The 22,101-nt window shown below is 37.6% G+C and overlaps 1 protein-coding gene across 10 annotated transcripts in view; it reads left to right on the top strand.

The window, feature by feature from the left end:
* The window catches only part of RBFOX1 (RNA binding fox-1 homolog 1), a 1,591,566-nt gene that overhangs the window by 1,046,428 nt on the left and 523,037 nt on the right, over positions 1–22,101 (top strand). For all 10 annotated transcript variants that reach the window (XM_039349789.1, XM_039349790.1, XM_039349788.1 and 7 more), the window contains one exon: positions 18,642–18,683. In XM_039349789.1, the coding sequence (XP_039205723.1) occupies positions 18,642–18,683 (42 nt within the window). The remainder of the gene's footprint in view (positions 1–18,641; positions 18,684–22,101) is intronic.

Genomic DNA, 22,101 nt, shown 5'->3' with positions numbered 1-22,101 from the left:
TGAATTATAAGAAAATCAGAAAGTCAATGTGCTGTCACACACTGATCTGCGATTTATTAACAATTTGTTGCAAAATTGGAGAGCCCTGATTCACCTATGATGCTAAACTATAAACAATGGGTGTCATGTGAAAGAAAAACAGACAGACCACATTGTAGTTGACCAAGATAGTGCATCCAAGCTGATTCTAATTTAATTATTTTCTCTTTTTTCTTTTGTGGATGTTCTGTTGTCACAACTTTTTAAAGCCAACCGCTTCTTCCCAATCACTTTGTGCATCAACTGAACTGCATGAGGAAGTTGAATTTCTGTAAAACAGACCTTTGTCCACAAATGGTCTTCTGTCAGCAGCTTTGTATCATTTCTGGAAAGAAATATATTCCTTATTATTGCATGCCTTTCCCAATAAGAATTAATGGTGTGCCCCCAACTCTAGGAAGCAAGCTGTTCCATTGGTTAAGTATTCTCATTGTCAGGAAATTTAGTTGTAGTATGGATCTCTCCTTGACAAGTTTCCATCCATTATTTATTGTCTTTGGAGAACAGATCAACCCCCTTCCTCTTTGTGACCATCACTGAAATATTGGAACACTGCTATCATGTCACCCCCTAGTCCTTTTTATACCCAGTTCCCGAAACTGTTCATCATATGGTTTAGCATCCAGATCCTTTATCATCTTTGTTCCTCTTCTCTGCACTGTTTCTAGAGTTTCAACTTTTTTTGGGGGGGGCAGGAAATTTGAAGATTTGTCAGTTTGATCAAAAGTGTTCCTTGAGAACAGAATGCTGAATTCAGAAAATGTCAAAATACTAAGAAGGAAAAAAAAAGACATTTATAGATAAAGTGACAGATCTTTAGGCTGAGCAATAAAACATCCAGATCAGTAAAACAGTGTCATAAGGATGTATTGACTGTGGCCCAAACCCATCAGAAGATTGATCAATCCAGCTGACTTGCATTAATTGTGAAACAGGAAGAATGGCACGATCAATGATAGGCAGGAAAGCAAACTGTAATGATCCCATATCTAACTAATCTTGTAATGGAGAACCTGATGTATAGCATATTGGAATTCCACAGTTTGAGGCCCTTGTCACTGTAAAGTATATCCTGCAATTATGAGGAAAAATGGAACAAGCAACACTCACGCTGGCCCTAATCAGCCAATGCCACAATAGTTCTGCTGATTAAACATGAAATTAAATATTATTCCAGTCCTGCAGCTTGCCTATGTTATTTTTTAAGGCGGGGAGGGTAGATCTTGAGTTTATAGGATGAAGTGATGAAGATTTGCATCTACATCCATTTAATACATAGACATTATGAGGATTAAACATGGATGTGATATTCTGTTCTTATTTGCAGCTTTATTGCATCCTTAGGTTGCTCCTGGAAGAAGCAACCAATGTAGGGCTCCAGATCCCTTGAGGAATCTGGGATCTTGTTCAAAGATAATTCTCTCATAGTAGCTCCCCCGTAGAACTGTTTTTGTCTTTGTCAAGCTGCTTTTCTATAATAATTCCACCGGCTATGCTGTCCTCAAAAGCATTGTTTCTCAACCTCAGCAACTTTAAGATCTTGTGGACTTCAACTCCCAGAATTCTCTAGCCCAACATGATGGCTGGGGAATTCTGGAAGTTGAAGTCCACACATCTTGAAGTTGCTGGGGTTGGGAAACACTTCTCTAAGGATTTGCTTAAAACTAACTTCTTTGGCATCCTTTTCTTTTAGCTTCACCTTATCTGCTCTTGCCTCCAATTCTTCCCTGCTAGCTGTTTGTCCATTCATGACCTCTGACTAATGCCTCACTTTTTTTTATTGAATATAAGAAGCCCTTCCAGAAAGGGATAGTGGTGATGCTGTGTTCTCTTCAGTGCCTAGGGCCTAATTGGTGCAATACACACACCAAATTCCCTCTTCTAGACAATTTCTGCAGAACTATTAATTTGCCTCTGGTCATCCTAGCAGCTTTCTCCAAAGGGTTGCCAAGCAACCATTGGCTTTATTGAAGTGATCTACAGAACCACAGCTCTCTCTACTCTCCACTGCTGGTCTCTGAAAAAAAAAACCCACTGAAGTTATGGTCAGCACATTTCAACATTTCTTACTGTGTGTCCTATTCTGTTTGCTCGGCTTCATCTCAGCAAAATTTCTGGCCTGCCATGTTACGGAATCTTGGAATCAGGACAGCATTTAAGGTTCCAGAGCAATGGATTCTCTTCTGTCTTCTAGTAGGTGGGCATTTTTACTCCCCATAAATTCAGTTGTGTTGTTCTGGGGTGTTTTGAACATAAAGAAACAACAAAGCTTGCAAGGCCCTCAGCCTAAGCATAAAAGAAACTTCTGTTCAGATTGTTTGAAAAATAATTTGAAATTTCATTCCAGTTTTTTTAAAAAAAACTTTCTTATTAAAAGTGCCAGAGGATGCAATTACTGGTGGAGATTGTTGTTGGTTTCCTTTCTTTCCATCATTCTGTACCTTCTTTGGTCATATATAATTGCAGTCTCAGAAAGGAGAAGGTTTTTTTTTTTCCTATTTTTTTTAAGTTTCAAAATAATTGTCCCAAAGATGTTTTTTCATGAAGCAACTGGACTTTCTTGTTTTTCTTTGAAGATGTTTTGCTTCTCATGAGAAATGAAACGTCTTCAAAAAAAAACAACAAGAAAGTCCAGTTGCCTTGTGAAAAAGCATCTTTGGGACAACTATGACCTGGGTGACTGAGAATCTCCATAGACTTTCAAAATAATTCTTAATAAAATATGGTATCTTGCCTTGCCATAAAAACATTTTTTCTTGTCTATCACTACATTAAGACTCAAATAAGGGGCTGTCCTTGAAGACTACTCAGAAACTTCAGACAGTCCAAGAGGCAGAAGCCTGCACAGTAAAGGGGTGCCCTAGGTTTGTCCAGATAACACCTCTGCCCAAGTTCTTTCTGGGTGTAGTTCAAGGTACTGGTCATAGCAATAGAACATAGACGTATATATCACTTCATGGTGAAGTTTACAGAGTCAGCCTTGTTGTTATTGTTAATTGCGAAGTCGTGTCCAACCCATCGCGACCCTATGGACAACGTTCCTCCAGGTCTTTCTGTCCTCTACCATTTTCTGGGGTCCATTTAAGTTCACACCTACTGCTTCAGTGACTCCACCCAGCCATCTCATTCTCTGTCATCCCCTTCTTCTATTGCCCTCAATCTTTCCCAGCATTAGACCCTTCTCCAGTGAGTCCCCCCCAAAAAAAATTTGGGTCCTCATTTTACTGACTTCAGAAGGATGGAAAGCTGAGTCAACCTTGAACCAGTCAGGACTGAACTCATGGCAGTGGTCAGAGTTAGCCTGCAATACTGCATTCTAACCACTGTGCCACCACAACTCCTTTAAGCCCTCTATGGCACAGGGCCACACTATCTGTGGTATCATCTTTCCCCAAGGTCATCCACCTGTCCTACCAGATCAGATAGGTTGGGTTTGGTCCCAGTTCCTTCCCCAAAATATTACCATCTAATGAGAGCTAGTAAGCGTGCTTTTCCCAGGAAAGCCCTGCCCTGTGGAACCTTCTGCCCCATGAAGTTCATTAGGGCTCCATCTTTTTAGCCTTTCGTAAGGCTTCAAAGACCTGACTTTTCCCCAAGCACTGGGAGATTAGATAAACACATATTAGAACTGATTGGCACCAGGTTTTTATTTTGTTTTTAATGCTTTATGTTTTAATTGGTTGCTTTTAGACTTTTTGGAATGATGTTATGTATCTAATTTTTGATTGGAAGGTGCTCAGAAGTGGCTGTAAATCTTTTAGATAAAGAAAGAAGGGATCATCATAGTCTACCTAGAACAGTGGTTCTCAACCTGTGGGTCGGGACCCCATTTGGGGTCGAATGACCATTTCACAGGGGTCGCCAAACAAGGCTGTCTGCCATTTTTCCCCCCTTTTCTTTGGCCACGCCCCTGGCACCCGGTGATGTATAAGTGGGATCACCACAACATGGGGAACTGTATTATGGGGTCGTGGCATTAGAAAGGTTGAGAACCACTGACCTAGAATGAGGTATCAGGGTATAGGTCAGTGTTTCTCAATCTTGGCCATTTGAAGTGGTGTGGACTTCAACTCCCAGAATTCCCCAGCCAGCTCTGTTGAAGTCCACACCTCTTCAGGCGGTCAATGTTGAATAAGGTTGTAAGAGGAAAATCAGATTTAGTGTACATACGTGTTATGGAAGGAAGTCTTTGATGGGATATAAGGCTCACCAGCAAGGGATAAGTTGTAGGACCATGTGAACCCACAGTGGTTCTGTGGTCATTGACTACTTCCTGTCTTAAAGCCATGATGCTTTGCAAACTGCAAGCGCTAGGTTACATGACACACTGAAGACAAATTAAGCAAGTCACATTCTAACCTAACATCCTGGGTGAATCCTATCATTCTCTCCAACGTAATGGCTTGATTATCATCAGACCAAGCCAGGGATAGGCAACCTTGGCTCTTTTATGACTTGTGGAACTCCCAGAATTCCTGAGCCAGCATGGCTCAGCTTGGAAACCTCTCCCTTTCCCCTTGGCATGGCTGGGTCAGGAATTCTGGGAGTTGAAGTCCACGAGTCGTAAAAGAGCCAAGGTTGCCTACCCCTGGACTAAGCCATCTTGGCAACTTCAGGAAAAGAGGCCCAACCAAGACTCTTACTTTTGCTATTGTTTCTTTTTTATTTGTTCATTAAGTTTATATCCCTCTCCTCTGCCACACACTGAGAAGATCGAGCAGTTTCTCCTTTTCCTGGACACATTTGAAAAAAAATCCTCCCTATTTCTCTGCTCATAAATTTGGGGATTAGACATCTACATTTATTTAAATTCCTGAGGTGAAGGCTACAGTACCATCTCTCTAATTCGATCCATTGTTGACAATACAAAGCTCTGTAGAAAACGGTTAGCAGCTTCCAGTCAACAATCAACAGAATAAGACACACAAATCTGACTGTCCAAAGACTTAATTGATCATTCCAACCATCTTACAAAAACTACTTCAATTTTTCCAAAGGCAAGTTATACTCAATAAAGCCTATGTGTCTTTGGGGTTCTGGGGGGAATCAAGAGGTTTAAAAGTAGGGTCTTAAGCAAAGGTTTAGGACAGGGGTCTTCAAACTTGGCCCTTTTATGATTTGTGGACTTCAACTCCCAAAATTCCTCAGCCAGGCATGCTGGCTGAGGAATTATGGGAGTTGAAGTCCACAAGTCATAAAAGGACCATGTTTGAAAACCCCTGGTTTAAGATTACCTCTTAATTTTCTCATCATCCTCTTCCCAAATAGGTCCTAGTCTAGGCCGTTTTTGGAGTGCAGTTCTCAATAGACCCCATAAACTCCAATATGGCTTTTATGAAGACATGTTGTCCTCCTATTATAAAACCCTGATTTGTTGAATAAATGAAAATTGACTAAGCTGAAGATCCAGGTGTGGTGTACATAAATAGCAACATATGTGAAGACATTTTAGTATGGATCGTATTCACTGCCTTGCCCGACTTTAATCGGATTCCTTGTTGCAACGCAAAGCAAGAGCCCCTGTGATTGTCATTGTTTTCTCAATGGCCCTGGCAGCAGAGCATTTTTGTAAAAAAAAAAAAAAGAGAGAGAGAGAGAGAAAGAGAGAGAGAGAGTTTATTCCTAATGAAATGTCCCTTTGTCTTCTCTGATTTAGCTGTGAATGGCTGTCCTTTTTCATTGTGCGCCCCTATTAAAAATGGCAGCACTTCTCAGTGGTTTAATTTCCCACTGGTTTTCTCGCTTCGAGCAGATCAGAAGAGAGTGGCTAAAATGCAGCTCTGCAAGTCAGCAAGCCCCAGTTTAGATTTGTTCCTGCCATGAACTCACTAGACAGTCTTAAGTAATTCAACAGTTTTCTGTGTCTTGGATTTTCTCCCTATCCCTCGATTAGCAATATGGGAAATAATAATACTGATTTCCCTCATAGGCAGCAAATATTAGTTCTTTCTGATTTCATCTTGACTTAAAAAGGAAAGGAAAAAAAAACAACCTTTGCAACAACATGGCTGCTCAAATCGCCAGGATGCATTTGATTGGCGCTTAGCAAACCCTTCCCCGTAATCCTTGCAAAGCCTCCTCTGTCTTCGGGAGAATAGTAATTCTCTAACTGAAAGATGCAGCATCTCGTTGCCAAACACAACAATAAAATGAAAATAAGCACAAATAAGCCAAATTTATGGAAGGCCCTGTGCTTTTGTGCCCTTCTCTTTTGGCGTGAATATTTAAATCCAGAGCCGGCTAAAATGAAATTTATAGCAGTCTAGCCTCTATAAAATACTACAAGGGAATAAAATCAATCTTGACCCAGATCTTTATATGTAAATCACACATGCAAGCATACACATTATAAAATATAGCTCCCTACTGCTAATTCAGTGCTCTTTGCTTTTGTGAGTCCCCAGAATAGAGAACATTTTTTTTAAAAAAAAATGTTTTATAGTTGCCTACAAATTGTTGTTTTCATAAGATCAAGGTATATTGTTGCTTGAAGTAGAAATGGTGTTAGAGCCTCACATTAATAAAGCTTGTGTATGTTTGTGTATGTGAATTCCACCTTGAAAAAAAAAACAAGTTTTCTTTCTTTAAACTGCGTTCTGTTGCTTTGTACATTTTCTGTACATTTTGGGGAACCTTAAGAATAAGAGAGGCTGAAAGTAACAGGCAGGATCCCAAAACCACTATTTCTTCTAAGTATGCATCAGGGTACTGCTGATAGCTTGGTAACCTAAGAATTTGTAGATATGATACCTCATAAAAGCTCAGGATCGTTTATATTATTTTCTAAGGAATATTGAACCAAAATAAATCCATGAGTCCACTCACTTTAATACCATTGTGTAAAATGCCATTCACTGTTAAACTAGAACTGAGACCTGGATTCTGATCCCAATCTACCCATGAATCTCAGTTCCATCCAAAATGGATTGCTAAAGTACCAACAGATGAAATAATATATGTGTCAACATTGCTAACATTGGATGTTCTTGCTTTGACAACAGATGGAAATGCAGCCATTTTACTCTTTTGCTTTTAGAATTAGTTGGTGCTGGGAGGGGGGATGTGGATGAGAGTCCAGTTACTCATAACAACAATAACTCAGCCGTGGGAATCCAAGGTCATTGCGCCCCGAGTTGATAAAGATTTAGGGGGCTGGAGAGCTGGGGAGAAAGCCTGCACTTCAAGCTAATTGGGGAATGTGATTTATGACTGTTAATTGGAGGAGGGAATTGTGCTTTGCTACTTTGTGCCCAGGGGAGGGGAATTAAGTTTTTGGCTGTATTTATGTAGTGCCGATACTTTGTTTCTCGAATAAAAGATTCTTTAAGGTAAACAATACCTCAAAGTTCTTTTGAAGAGTTTCATCTGTTCTAACCATGACAATATGTTTAGCTACATCTGCCACATATGTTTTAGTTTATGCCCCATAGTTTAGATTTACAGGTAGTCCTTGACTTATGACTTTTTAACAGTCTGAAGTTACAACAGCATTGGAAAAAGTGAATTATGACCCATCTTGAAGTTACAACCATAGGATCACAATTCAAGTGCTTGCTCATCGGCTCACATTTGTGATGATTGCAGTGTCTCCTGGTCACATAATTATGATTTGCAACCTTGTCCCAGCTTCCAACAACCAAAGTCAATTGGGGAAGCCAGATTTGCTTAACAACTGTGTGCTTCATTTAATGATCACATGATTCCCTAATCACAGTAAAAATGGTAATAAAATCAGATCCGGTATTTCGTTGATTTGTTTTACAACCCAACTGATTTATGATGGAAATTTCAGTCCTAAACTGTAGTTGTAACTCAAGGACTAACTATATTGGTATTCTGTTTGGTTAAACCAGGGGTCTTCAAACTTGGCCCTTTTATGACTTGTGGACTTCAACTCCCAGAATTCCTCAGCCAGGCACACAGGCTGAGGAATTCTGAGAGTTGAAGTCCACAAGTCATAAAAGGGCCAAGTTTGAAAACCCGTTAGTTAAACTAATGCTGAAACAGCCTCAATTCTAGTGCAAATTTTGCTGTAACAAATTTTGCTGTCTGCAGATGAAAAGGAGATCATGAATATCAAGTGAAAAATCCTTTTAACATTATTTTTACTCTGGATTCCAAACCTGTACCTGCAAAGGTCTATATGCCATCAAAGCAGTTAAAATTATTAGCATGTTTGCTCTCTGTATTCTATTCTATATTCATATTCATAGAATGCTGAATGTTGATCCTATCAGAAAGGCAAGCCCAGCAGGCTGTATAACCAGAAGTAAGGTAACAAAAGGGAAGGAGGAGATGAAATGAAGAGGACTTGTGGAGCGAACATATCACTGACCCGAGTTTGCAATTAAGACACAGCAGAGCCCCCTGTATATAGATGAAATGAGATAATTAGATTAGATGGTATTAGAAGCAGACACAGTTTCAGCTGCTTTTAATGAGTCCTCTTTCAGGGGACATATTAGAGGTGTGTAGGAGATTAAACTAGAGGAAATCCTTGCTTTTTGCAATATTGTAACATGACTTTTTTTTTTTTTTAAGTCTATCTATTTCACCCTTGCTACAAAAGCACCTTCTGAATCGCTTTTGGGGGGTTCATCTCCAGTAAAACACAAACAGGATGTGTGTGCATATATAAATGTGCTTTGCCTTGTGCTGATTATGCAGTCAAAATAATAATAATAATAATAATAATAATAATAATAATAATAATAATCATCATCATCATCATCATCATCATCATCATCATCATCATCATCATCATCATCATCCATGTCTAGCAGTGGTAAGTGCTTCCTTGATTCTCAAGATAGCCTGGGTATTTTGCTTTCTACCTTTCCTTGCTTGTTTCTTGTTTTTTTTTTTTTTTTTTTTTTAAATAGAATAGAAGCTGATCACGGAAAAGCCTCTGAGAGTTTTTAAATGCTATAAAATGATGATATGGTTAAAGATTGCAAGGAAGTGACTTGGGAGGTGTCAGAATGGAATTCGGGAAAGATTAGTTTTTTTGAAACTGTCTTTAACCCTGGGCAGGAATTTCCACTGCAATTTAGATTATCCCTAAAATGATTTCCCAGTGTTACAGTGTTTGGGTTTTGATCCACGTGTATTTGTGGTTCTGAATAAGAAATCCTACCCTTTTTTTCCCCCTCTCTCAAGAGGTTCTACATGTAAACTGGAAGATCGTGATATTTTTAAAGTGAAAAAAAAAACTGGTAGAAATATCAAAGAGATCAAGTACAGTCCTCTTACAATCTCAGAGTACAAGATACAGAGTGATGCTTTTAACCTACAGTAAGGCAGATTGTGCTTCAAACAAACAAACAAATAAACACAACCATCTTGTAACAGTACAGTCACATGGATGTGCAGCCAGATAGCCAAAGACTGTAACTTCCTCCTCATGAAATGTAAAAAAAAAAAGAACTATTTGTTGGTGATGTATGTAGGAATTCGAGTCCACAAACTAATGATTTATATACATTATGCAGAGAAACAAAAAAAAGTGGCAGTTTTGTTATCCTTTAGACCAGTGGTTCTCAACCTTTTTAATGCCTCGACCCCCAACTGGTCGTAAGTCGAGGACTACTCAACCGGTCGTAAGTCGAGGACTATGCAACTGGTGCAGCAACGTTTGCAGAATGGGACTTTTGGCAGGCTCAGCAGGGCAGAGACAGCCTGGACAATTCCTATTGGCTTTGGAAAGCCAATAGAATTAGACTCTATTCAAGAGAATCTATTCTATTGGCTTTCAAAAGCCAATAGAATAAAAGGGAGTAGCACAGCTAAGGAAAAGGGGGGGGGGAAATGGCAAACTGCGTTGTTTGGCGACCCCCGTGAAATGGTCGTTCGACCCCAAATGGGGTCCCGACTCACAGGTTGAGAACCACTGCTTTAGACATATTAATAATGATACATACTTAGGTCAAGTGTTACACACCTATTTTCCATTCCTGTGAGGCCCAAAATTGATCTGAAGGATAAAGAAAGATTCTTCAATTCAGGCCCTTTTTCAATAAATGGAATTGATGAATTGTAGGTAAACTTATATAATTGTGGTAGAATGCTATCTGGGGTCCAAGAAGGATGAGGGTGATTTCCAGAGGGTGAAACAACCAGGATGAAGTCCTGATCCCAACCTGAACCAGACACAGGGCTTGTGCCCTCCCATCCATTTAAATAATTACCATACAGAGACAAAAATTGTGCGATCAATTAAAAAATGCCTTGTCATGATAGAATGCCATTGAAGCTCCGTGTGTGATTTATAAAATCATTTTTGAGTGCATTCCAGTGCATTGAAGCCTGATACTAAAAGCTCTTTTGCCAATTATGATTCTGTTTGGGGAACATTAAAACATAATCTACCATGAATTCATAATCCATAGTTTCCCTCATTAATAATATAAACAGTAATAAGTTAGATGGATTGAGATGTGTTGTAATGAGTAGACAAGCAAAATGTGTACACTTTTTTCCTGCAAGGAAAATCCAGTCATTTCAAATATTAATATAATTTGAGAATTATATTTTTTTAATTGATTAAAAAGAAATACCATGGTTATTTTTTTGTAACAAGTTTTACTATGTTTCAGGCCAGATAGAAAGTTTCTATTGTAAAATGCTTCCTAATATTCAAATGATATATATTGGACATTGGCCAGGGGTAAACTGATTCCATTTCTGATTTTCCCTAGAAAATCAGAGAGAAAATAGTACTCAATATTTTGGTGACAGTCATGTGTAATCAGCCATTTGTCCAGGATGCATAAGGTCACCTTCCTTGACCAGGGGGTTAGACTACAACATCTCCAAGGTCTCTTCCAACTTAGTTATTCTGTAAGTTCTATAATTACTCATCTATTAATTAATTTGGGTTGGGGGAGAATAGAGCCGAGGTGGCGCAGCAGTTAGAGTGCAGTACTGCAGGCCACTTTAGCTGACTGTGTTCAGCAGGTCAGCAGTTCAAATCTCACCGGCCCAAGGTTGACTCAGCCTTCCATCCTTCCGGGGTAGGTAAAATGAGGACCCAGATTGTTGGGGGCAATGTAAATATATATATATATATATATATATATATATATATTATATATATATATATATATATATTGCTTACTGGTGTACACTGCTTAGAGAGTGCTTGCACTTAAAGCGGTATATAAGTCTCATAAATAAATAAATAAACAACAATATCCATTTTCCCAGGCAGCTCTGCATTACACAAGGTTTTCATTTTTGAAGCAACTTTGGAGAGTGCTGTTCAGCGGCCTCAGAAAAACATGCAAAGGCACACCCCATTCTCACATGACTTTTGGAAGTTCCAGAGAACACGTGAGAACACTCCAGACTCTCTTACACAACTTCCAGAGAGTCTGGAAGCTGCATCAGAGCACACTCCATTCTCACAAGTTTTTAAGAAGAAACTGGACAGCCATTTGTCCGAAATGGTATAGGGTTTCCTGCCTGAGCAGGGGGTTGGACTAGATGACCTCCAAGGTCTCTTCCAACTTTATCATTTGTTAAGTTAAGTTTCCACAGCCTGCTAAAATCACATGGCAACAGTGCATGCTTTCAAGAATAGTTGTTGGGTATTAGTGAACTTTGGCATGTCACCCAAAACGTCATAGCATGTCAGCTTTGACATATGCGTCATAAGTTGGCCAACTCTAGACTTTCTACGGAACCCACTTTACTGTTGATATTTGCCAAAAAGAGTTGACCGCATGGTTTTAAAAACTACAACAATACTAATTGAAACCCTTTAAACCCTTCGCTGGTTTTTAAATCAGAATCACACTCATCAAATTATTATTAGGTATTTTTCCTTGCTGTCGATAACCCAATTCAGTTGAAAATATTCTCCTTATGTCCATTCAGAGATTTTCATTATGAAAAACAGGTCCTTCTATAGCTGACTCTACCTTAATGGCATTCTGGAATTTGTCTCCCTCTCTCTGCCCAACCTCCTATCTCATAGTTCCAAAAATGCCTTTAGAACATCTCTCCTAACACTATTTTGTAATAATATTGTGCTTAGGGTGACTAGAAATGATTAATGGCACAATAAACTGTAATACACCTTGTACAGGGTTAGGGAAAGCAAGTCCTTGAATACTAAGCAATGCTATACTTCAGTTTTCTGCTCATGCTATTGCATTTATATCACATTATTCCCATTGTGGTTGCGATAGGAACTGTACAGCTTGTTCGCCAACGATTTCTTATGCTACTTCAAAGTACAAGTAAATTAAATAAACCACAGTGCAGCTATTATTAGGTAAAAAAGGAGGATTTATCTGAATATTAAACATAGATAAGGATTCTCTGGGGCTTTGCTTTGTAACATCTACAGTACACAAAACTTAAATATTCCAGATTTTACCATATCGGACTCTTCTTTTGTTTTACAAGTTTATTTCTGGAAATATTTTTCTTTTCTTACAGCTTGTAAATTGTCTTTGGATTCTTGCATAATCTTTTCTTCATTTTAGCCTCAGAAGCTACTTTATTATGTATTATGTTTCAAAGCCCTAATTAAATTGTGCTGTGTGACCCACATTCATTCTCTGTGAGACCCTGTATGTGGAGAAGTATTGAGCATTAATCTCAAAGGAACCCAAGATTGGGTTAAATTAAAACATATTCAGAACAGTCTTCCAAATCTCCCAGGAGATAGTACTATCTCTTAAAGAAGGAAGTTCCACCTTCCATCATATCCCATTCAATATCTTAATAACAGAGTAACAGAGTTGGTAACAGACCTTCTAGGTATTATTGTCCAATCATACCATTGCAGACAAATAGCTGTCCAGTCTCTTTCCAAAACCTCCAGCGATGGAGCACTTCCAAAGTCTGAAGGCAAGCCATTCCACTGGTTAATTGTTCTCCCTGTCAGGAAATTTCTCCTTAGTTCTAGGTTGCTTCTCTCCTTGATTAGTTTCCATCCGTTGCTTCTTGTCCTGCCTTCAGGCACCTTAGAAAATAGCTTGACTCCCTCTTCTTTGTGACAGCCTTTCAAATATTAGAACACTGCTATCATGTCACTCCATAGTCCTTCTTTTCAATAGACTAGACATACCCAATTCTTGCAACCGTTCTTCATATGTTTTAACCTCCAGCCCCTTAATCATCTGTATTGCTCTTCTCCACACCCTTTCCAGAGTCTCAACAACTTTTTTATATTGTGGTAATCAAGACTGGATGCAACAATTTTTTGTTCCCTTCAGAAGTTGAGAAATAAAGACCTCTTAGGTAATTTATCAAGTTATGAAAACTTCCTCATGTACATCATATTGTTTGGGGTGACAGGATAGCCATCTTCCAGTATTTAAGGGACTCTCACAGAGAAAAGGGGGTTTAACCTATTCTCCAAAGCACCAAAGCAGTGGATGGATGGTCATCAGAAGGAGATCCAACCAGGAAATAAGGAGAAATTTCCTGACAGTGAGAACGGTTAATCAATGGAACAACTTTCCTCTGGAGTTATGAGTGCTCCATCGTTAGAGGTCTTTAAGAAGAGATTTGAAAACCATTTGCCCCAAATGCAGTAAGATCTCCTGCCTTGGCCAGGGACTAGAAACCTTCAAGATCCCTTCCAACCTTATGGTTCTATAATTCAAGATTTGGGAGATTAGAATTCAAAACTATATTTCATTAATTAAAGAAGACTTTTCATTACAAATATTTGCAAGAAAATGGCCAAAATAAGCATGGTGTCCAAGATGATACACTGTATTTGCACACTCTTTTTTATTGGGAATCTGAGCTTCTATAGTGTTGGTATTGTGAATACAAAATTTTCATTAGTGTTTTGATTGCTTAGTCATTTTTTTAATGCCTATTCATTCCATTGCATTCTGTAATGCTTAGTTTTATTTTTTTTCTTCTTCTACAAGCTACTTATCAGGCTTGTATGAAGCATTGAGAAACAAGTTAAGCACACCCCCGAATCTTCCCTGTAGGGAAGTTGATGAAGCTACTTGGAGAACTTCCTTAATTTTATAAATATTTATATGTGGATAAGAATCTATCAAAAGGGAGAAAGAAAATCCTTAATAAAGAAGAATATGTTAATATTAAGAAACGGAGATTTATTTAGATTATTTAAAATTAAAATTGTATTGTATTTTTATAATGTTTAAATGGAAAAAAAAATTTCAATATAAAAAAAAAAAGAAACGGAGATGACAGATTCTGAATTCTTTCTGAATGTTGAGATCTGAATGCATATACAATATATGTTGAGCTTAGGTGGCAACCACTAATTAATAAGGATAATCTTGAAAACATAACCAGGTTTCAGAACTGATTTGTGTATGGATGGGTAAGTATCAAGAGGTCAACAAAAGGTTTAACCAAAAGTTAAAAAATAAAATATGTTCTTGTGTCCATAATATCACCAGAGTAGAACTTAATTCAATGGAGTAAAGTAGTCTAGATAATATAATAGAAAACAATATATCATATGTTCACATAGAATACTACATAGCAATCTTCAGGATAATCACAAAAAAATCAACATGAGATGGGATGTTTCTAGTTCAATATCAAATTGATTCCTGGCTGTTCATTTCTTTTTCTTTTCTTCTTTATAGTGTTTAACAGCAGATACTAGATTCTCCACTAATTCAAATTAACATATCTTTTTTTGTTTTTTATGTAATACATTTATTGATTGTCATTGTGAAAAATGCACATCTACAATTCTTACATTCAACTTGAAGTCATCAATAGAACCCAACTTTCTGTATTAGTCCTACTTCTAACATGTTGTATGTGAAATAGGTGACATTTGGAAGTCCAACAGTTGTAAATATATATATATACGAATATATATAAAGAAAGATTTTCTTGGAAGGTAGTCATCATCTTTTTACAGCTTGTTGCTGGAGTCCTTCAAGATTTCTTCTGGGAAATAAACCAGCCACTTCATCACTGAATGATGAGATGTGCCTTCAAAGCCATTCCTGGTCTGGTAGATCTTTAAGCACTGGCTTTCAGTGTAACCAGCACCAACATGTCATTTTGAAAAGAAGAAGGGAGTGTATTTTCCTCAACATAGACACAAGACTATTTGGAGTTATGAAGAGAAAGCACCTGAAGGCTTTCAAGCTCAAACTTCATCTTTCAAGTCCCTCTGTTGAAAAAGATTTTAACTATAGCTTTGTGTGCCATTGGTTTCTTTCAATATTGCATTATAAGCACATAATTCATATCTTTCACAAAATGTTTTCTGGGGACAAAGTCCCTTTGTTTGGCTGAGCACGCAAGATTTCCAAGGCAATATTTTAAGGACAAACATTCAAAAGCCTTCAAGACCTAAAACAATATCTTTTATTTATTAATATTTTTGACTTGGTTTTTGTCAATGTCAACTTCTTTCATTCCCTATATAAAGAAATGTGCCACAAGAGACCTCCCTCTGACTTTATTAACCAATTTTAATGGGGTTAAATTGCCTTATTGAACTTTCTTGTCTCTTTGAAATTGTTTTATTATTTCAAAATATTTTATCTTAAATACATTTTAATATTTTATTTTTAATTCTATATCCTTTTTGTATGATGATATTATACTATGTATAACAGTGTACACCACCCAGAGGCCCTCCTTGACAGAGATGGATGGTCTAAAAATGCTAAATAAGTAAGTTGGGTTAAGTTCTTGAAAAGAACTAATTAAGCAAAAATTCCATCCATCTTTAGATTGAAACCTAAGAGTACCAATAGCAATCTACCAAGGACTTCCCAAATAGTATAAATGTATTGCCAGGATAACAGAAATACTAGCCCATTTTTTCCCCCAAAATCAAATTATGTACTAAAGAACTTTGGCATTTTTATTATTGGCATTTTCCAAATTCTAGATGCATGTTCCATTTGTACAACATATTTTGTGGTTTCAGATATTCTCCTTATATAAATCAGTTTTATATTCTAAATTATACCCAGTTTTCCCCTGTGGCTGTAAAGAAAGAAGACTTTATCAACGTTGTCAGATTGAAAACACAAAAGAATCATTAATTTCTAGGGCTTGTAGAGTCCTTTTTCCCCTTCCTTCCTTCCTTCCTTCCTTCCTTCCTTCCTTCCTTCCTTCCTTCCTTCCTTCCTTCCTTCCTTCCTTCCTTCCTTCCTTCCTTCCTTCCTTCCTTCCTTGAATACAAATGGTAGAGTTTGTACTCTACAGAAACGTTTTCTTCAATTGGTACTTCTGGAAAAAACATATTAACTATGCACAGTGTATAGGCCACTTGCGTGTAGACTTCAAACAAAACTGTTGTCTAGCTACAGTTTCTAGTGTTAGGATCATCCCAAAAGGAATTGTCAACAGGACTCAAGAATCTTGGAGTCTTCTTAAGATATTTCTTGGATCACAGGTTTCAAAAACAATAGTATGTGTGTTTGTGCGTGTATAGAGTTGACATTCTGGCCTGATAACATTGAAGGATTTTTTTATTCATTTTGTGGTGAGCTTTGGTAGATCTATAAACCGATTTGTGAGGCCCAGGTCATCTTTTGTGGTTGATTTTTGAAAAGGAAGATGTTCTTGTTTACCACATGGCTAGTCAGTGGGAACCGTAAGTGATGACAGATAATCCATAACTTTCCTTTCCTCCATCACCCCCACCAAACTCTACCATTTGAACTGGAACAGTTTTTATCTTTTTTCTCTCCTGGTCTGTATGTCTCTTGCTTCTCCTGACACTTTGTGGATGGTTAAGACCTACTCACAAGATCATTGCTTGCATGAAGATACCTAAGAAATTTATCTCTTGGAGGCATCATTCATGATATCCCATATTTTACAAGAAAGTTACTATTTGTTGGCTCTTCACTTTCTTTAATGTCTTTACTTTCTTTAATCTAAGATTAAATTAAGGGGAGAAGGACTTTGCAGAAGAATTAAAGCAACATAATTAAGAAATGAAGATCATTTACTTAGCTGTGCATTGTTGATGCCATTTTTTTTTCTATATAGCTTTGAACATTTGCTCCTATCTTCTCTTCCTTCCCGCTTATATCTCATGAGTCTGGCTAGTCTGAATCTCCTTCTCTGGACAACACATGTTTTCTCCAAAAAGATCTAGAACAGCGTTTCTCAACTTTGCGACTTTGAGACTGTTCTAGTATTAGTACTGCTTTACCAATCCTTAGTAAGATCACATGGAATATTACGTCCAGTTCTGGTAATCACAATATAAAAAAGATATTCAGATTCTGGAAAGAGTGCAAAAAAGAGCAACAAAGATGATTAAGGGGCTGGAGGCTAAAACATATGAAGAATAGTTGCAGGAATTGGATATGTCTCTAGTCAAATGAAAAGAAGGACTAGATAGCAATGGCATGAAAGCAGTGTTCCAATGTTTGAGGGGCTCCTACATGGAAGAGAGGGTTCAACTATTTTCCAAATCACCAAAAGGCAAGACAAGAATGAATGGAAGCTAACCAAGGAGAGACACAAACTAGAACTAAGGAGAAAATTCCTAACCGTTAGAGCAATCAACCAATGTAATAGCTTGATTCAGAAACTGTGTAGGCTTTCAAAAAAAAAAAAAAAGACTGGACAACCATTTGTCTGAAATGGTGTGGGGGTGTCCTGCTTGAGCAAGGGGTTGGCTAGAAGATCTCTATGATGCCTTCCAACTCTATTTTTCTGTTAAGATGTTGAAGGGGACATGATGGAAGGTGTGATTTTCTCCTTGTGTTCTAAGATGCATGGACTTCAGCTCCCAGAATTCCTGAGCCAGATCTTCTCAACTTTGGTAACTTTCAGATAGAATAGAATAGAATAGAATAACAGAGTTGGAAGGGACCTTGGAAGTCATCTAGTCCAACCCCCTGCTCAGGCAGGTAACCCTATACCATTTCACACCAATGGCTGTCCAATCTCTTCTTAAAAACTTCCAATGTTGGAGCATCCACAACTTCTGGAGGCAAGTTGTTCCACTGATTAATTGTGTGGCATATTGTTGCAATTGTTTGTGTTGCAATTAATTGTGTGGCATATTGTTGCAATTGTTTTTAATTGTATTACGACATATGCCATCCAGGGTCAGTTTTTGTGATGGACAGGTATAGAAATCGAATCAAATAAATGATTGTATTAAAAAAAATCCTTGTACCTCCTCTAAATGTTCAAACATGAGGGTATATATTCTAGATAAGAGATCCCCAACCTTTCTCGGTGGACGAGAGGGAAGGGGAGCGGAAAGCATTTTACATGTGTGCATATGCAAATAGGGCTGTGAGCATGTGCAGGCTGCAAACAGGGCAGAGCTAGCACCCATGTGATGCAAACGGGGTGGAACTAGCACCCGCATGAGGCTTGCTAGCCCAGCCCTGTTTTCACTGTGGCTGTGGCCCACAAGTTGGAGACCCCTGTTCTAGATGTCTGCTCAATGTCTGCTCAAAGATTCTTCATTCTGGTTTAGGCCAGATTGTTTCTTAGAATCCTATCTCCTTATTTCCAGGTTTGTTTCTCCCTCCATATTACACAGTCAGCCTTGTCAACATTGCTCATAAATTATCTTCTTACAACAGCATTCCTTGCTAATCCTTTTTTTTTTTCTCTCTCTCTCTCTCTTTCTCCGAAATTCCTTGTAGATCTCAAGACAACAGATGAATTGTGAAAGGGGTCAATTAAGGGTAAGTGTAATAATATGCATGCTTCTCTGCAATGAGGATATGGTTTGTTGTATATCATTGGTGCAGGTGTGTCAATAGAATGTGTCAGTTGTTCTTGCTTGTATTTATGCAAGAGAAGGACTTAAATATTCCTCGGAATGTTACATTCTCTGCATTGATCAGAGGTGTCTAAATGTAGTTGTTGGTAGCTTGTGTTGTTTTGTTCTTGTTTAAAGTTTAGGAACATTTTTTTTTCCTTGTCTTTATGAATGATATGCATGTTTTGCAATGCAGCATTAAAAGAAAGAAGGATAATTAAAGAGAGCTTTTGGTTTGCTTAGGGTGGCTTCTGCTCTTTTGACAAAACCTGTTCTTATGATTACAAAGTTGGTGTGACACCAAGGCTAAGAAAATTATTTTCGTCAAATTGGGAGTATGGGGATAAAGTGGTGATCAAGGAATACTAAATGTAGTATTCTATATTTTATACTTCCACTCTCCGCAGCTGTCTTTTTCAGACAATACAGTATCATTTAAAAACAGAAAAAATATATATGATTTATGTTCCAAAGCTTCAATATAAACATACTTCCCTGGGATGATTATTAAATTAATAAGAAGCAAATCTACCATGTCATAATTATAACTGATTACATCCAAAGTTAGGAAGGCTTAAATAAGATAGATTGCACTGTATTAAATTGTACTAAATTATATTTGTTAAAACATTTCTGAATTAAAGTAAACACAGAAACGCACACATACACAGACAATTGTCAGATGCAATCAGGTACCTACAGAGACAAGAAGGAGGAAAGATAGAAACTACCCTAACCATATTATCATATTTGCAAACTTCACCTGGAGCAGAACGCAGCTGCGTGGATGGTAAATAATGGCAGATATACAGCCAAATAATATATTTCAGTTCAACCCTTTCAGCAAATCTAAAGAGTTAGAATCAGAAGGAGGTGTCTGCCATTGGTTTACGTCAGGGGTAGTCAACCTTGGCTCTTTTATGACTCGTGGACTTCAACTCCCAGAATTCCTGAGCCAGCACAGTTGGCTCAGGAATTCTGGGAGTTGAAATTCACGAGTCATAAAAGAGCCAAGGTTGACTAGCCCTGGTTTACATATTTACAGTGGACAGATAATATGGAATATGTGAGCTGCATTGGTTACCAGTGTGTTTCTGAGGTACAATTCAAGATGTTGGTTGTCATCTGTACATGACATGGGGCCAAATTACTTTTTCCAAGGGGCTCTACCCATCCAATTTGATCTATAGCACGCTGGGCATGCTGCAGATCCCATTAGCCAAAGAGCATCAGCAAGGATGAGAAGAGAGATGTTCAGCAGTAGTCCCGGCTTTGTGTCTCTCCTTGAAAAACAACCTTGACTTTATTGTTAACTGGCCACATACCCTGTTTTCCCCAATAAGACCCACCCCAAAAATAAGCCCCAGTTAAGATCATCAGCCAGACAGACACATTTGGTACCAAATTTCCCCAAATATAAGTCCTAATGCGCCTCTTGGAGCAAAAATTAATATAAAGCCTGGTCTTGTTTTCAGGAAAACATGGGTACTTCAACTGCTGTGTGTATTTATTTTGGATTTTTTGTTTTGTTTTAACTGTTTCCATTGTTTTGAAATGTTTTTATTGTTTTAATTGTAATATATGTTTTGAATTGTAAGCTGCCTAGAGTCATTGATTGAGATGGGCAGTTATAGAAATTGAATGAACGAATGAACAGATGAATGAATGAATGAATGAATGAATGAATGAATGAATCAATCAATCAATCAATATTCCAGCAAATGTTAGATACATATGGTAACTCCTGAGCAAGAGGAAAGATTAATTCAGAACTTATGCACTTACTGATTTCATACTTGATCTGCTCTACTTCTCAAAAGAGACTTGTAGTTCCTACAATGCTTGTTGATGATGGATGTTTGTTGACATCCTTTGCATTCTTGTCCTCCCATTCAGATAAATCTACCAAGTTGGGATAGTATATTCCATCCATTGATTGAACTTGACATCTACTATGTTAAAGTACTTTTTAGATCATATTGAAAAAGTTCTAAAATATGTAAAGCACTTATGGGGGGGAATCGTGAGCTTCCATGTGGTTGCAAATAAATTTGATAAGGGTTGCACTTTCTGGGAGAGGGACTTGCATATATAAAGTTGGATTGCTACAAGATTTGGCTCTTCCCTAGCTCAGCCAGTTGACATCAAAATCAAGATTTGCTGTTATAAACAGCAAATAATAGTCTGAGTGGAATATGGATTGAACAACAGAAATGGTCCTCTCTTTCCAAATAAACTTGATTTCTGGAACAATTTGCCACTAATCAATTTCATCCTCCCAGTATTTTTTTTTTTATGTTTTGATGGCTGTGTTGTACATTTCCACTGAAAATGTTTTATTTGATAAATTTACAAGATGGCTGCATCATTTTATCTGACAGAGAAATTAAGAAGCAATTATTAATAGTGGTATATTTGTATATTTATCTTCTCCAACACTGAACCTAATGAAATAATTAGTTTTATTCATCGAGGGACGCTCACACAAATTAATTTATCATTTTAGATGTCACAATACTAGAATAGATCAGAAGAACATAAGTAATGCCATCCTCCCATAATGAAATGAGTGCCAAGGTCAATAAGCATGTTTTTAGCAAACAGTTGTTTATAGTGCTAGTGGAAATTTTTACACAACGTCACTGTCGTCTTCTTGATTAATGTTGGGAAACTGCCAGATAGGCTGGAAGGAGGGATCAAGTGAGTACATAGCTTAGAGTCCTTGTGTAGCCACAAGAAACATAAGCTTGACTTTCCCCAAGTTCCATGAATATCTGGTCATTCCCAGAGGAAGTCTGGGGAGATTCTTCTATCTTAGGTCAAGAACAATAAAGTTGCTTACTTTAGGAGTGGCTCTGGTTGCTTTCACATAACAAATGTCAACAATATATTCTAAAGATTTGGCCCTACCTGGAAGTTCCCTGTTGATGACCCAAATAGTTTGGCCACCCTATAAACTATGGCATTATTTCTCAAACCTTCATTCCATGTAGGACATAGATAAATCAACAAATAAGTCTTAAACTTGGTCCAATAGTAAGCTATTAACTGGTACAGCTTTTTTTTATATAAGCTTGTATCACAGAAATTAATCCACTGTATTTAAATCTTTTGGACAACCCCAAAACAATCATGTGACAGTAATAACCATTTTACTCTTTTATAGTTTTTTAATTGTTTTAATTCTATGTTTTAGAATTGTAAGTCACCCAGAGTCCCTTATTGAGTGAGGCAGAAAGCAAACAAATGAATGCAATAAATGAACTCATTTTAGGACTGACCTGATGATTGTGTGAATGAAGTTTTTCTTCTAGCGCAGGGGTAGGCAACCTTGGTTCGTT

Source organism: Crotalus tigris, unplaced genomic scaffold (assembly GCF_016545835.1).
Source record: "Crotalus tigris isolate CLP2741 ecotype Arizona unplaced genomic scaffold, ASM1654583v1 scf7180000018301.7375997, whole genome shotgun sequence".
Taxonomy (NCBI): domain Eukaryota; kingdom Metazoa; phylum Chordata; class Lepidosauria; order Squamata; family Viperidae; genus Crotalus; species Crotalus tigris.
This window is presented reverse-complemented; position numbering and strand designations above follow the sequence as displayed.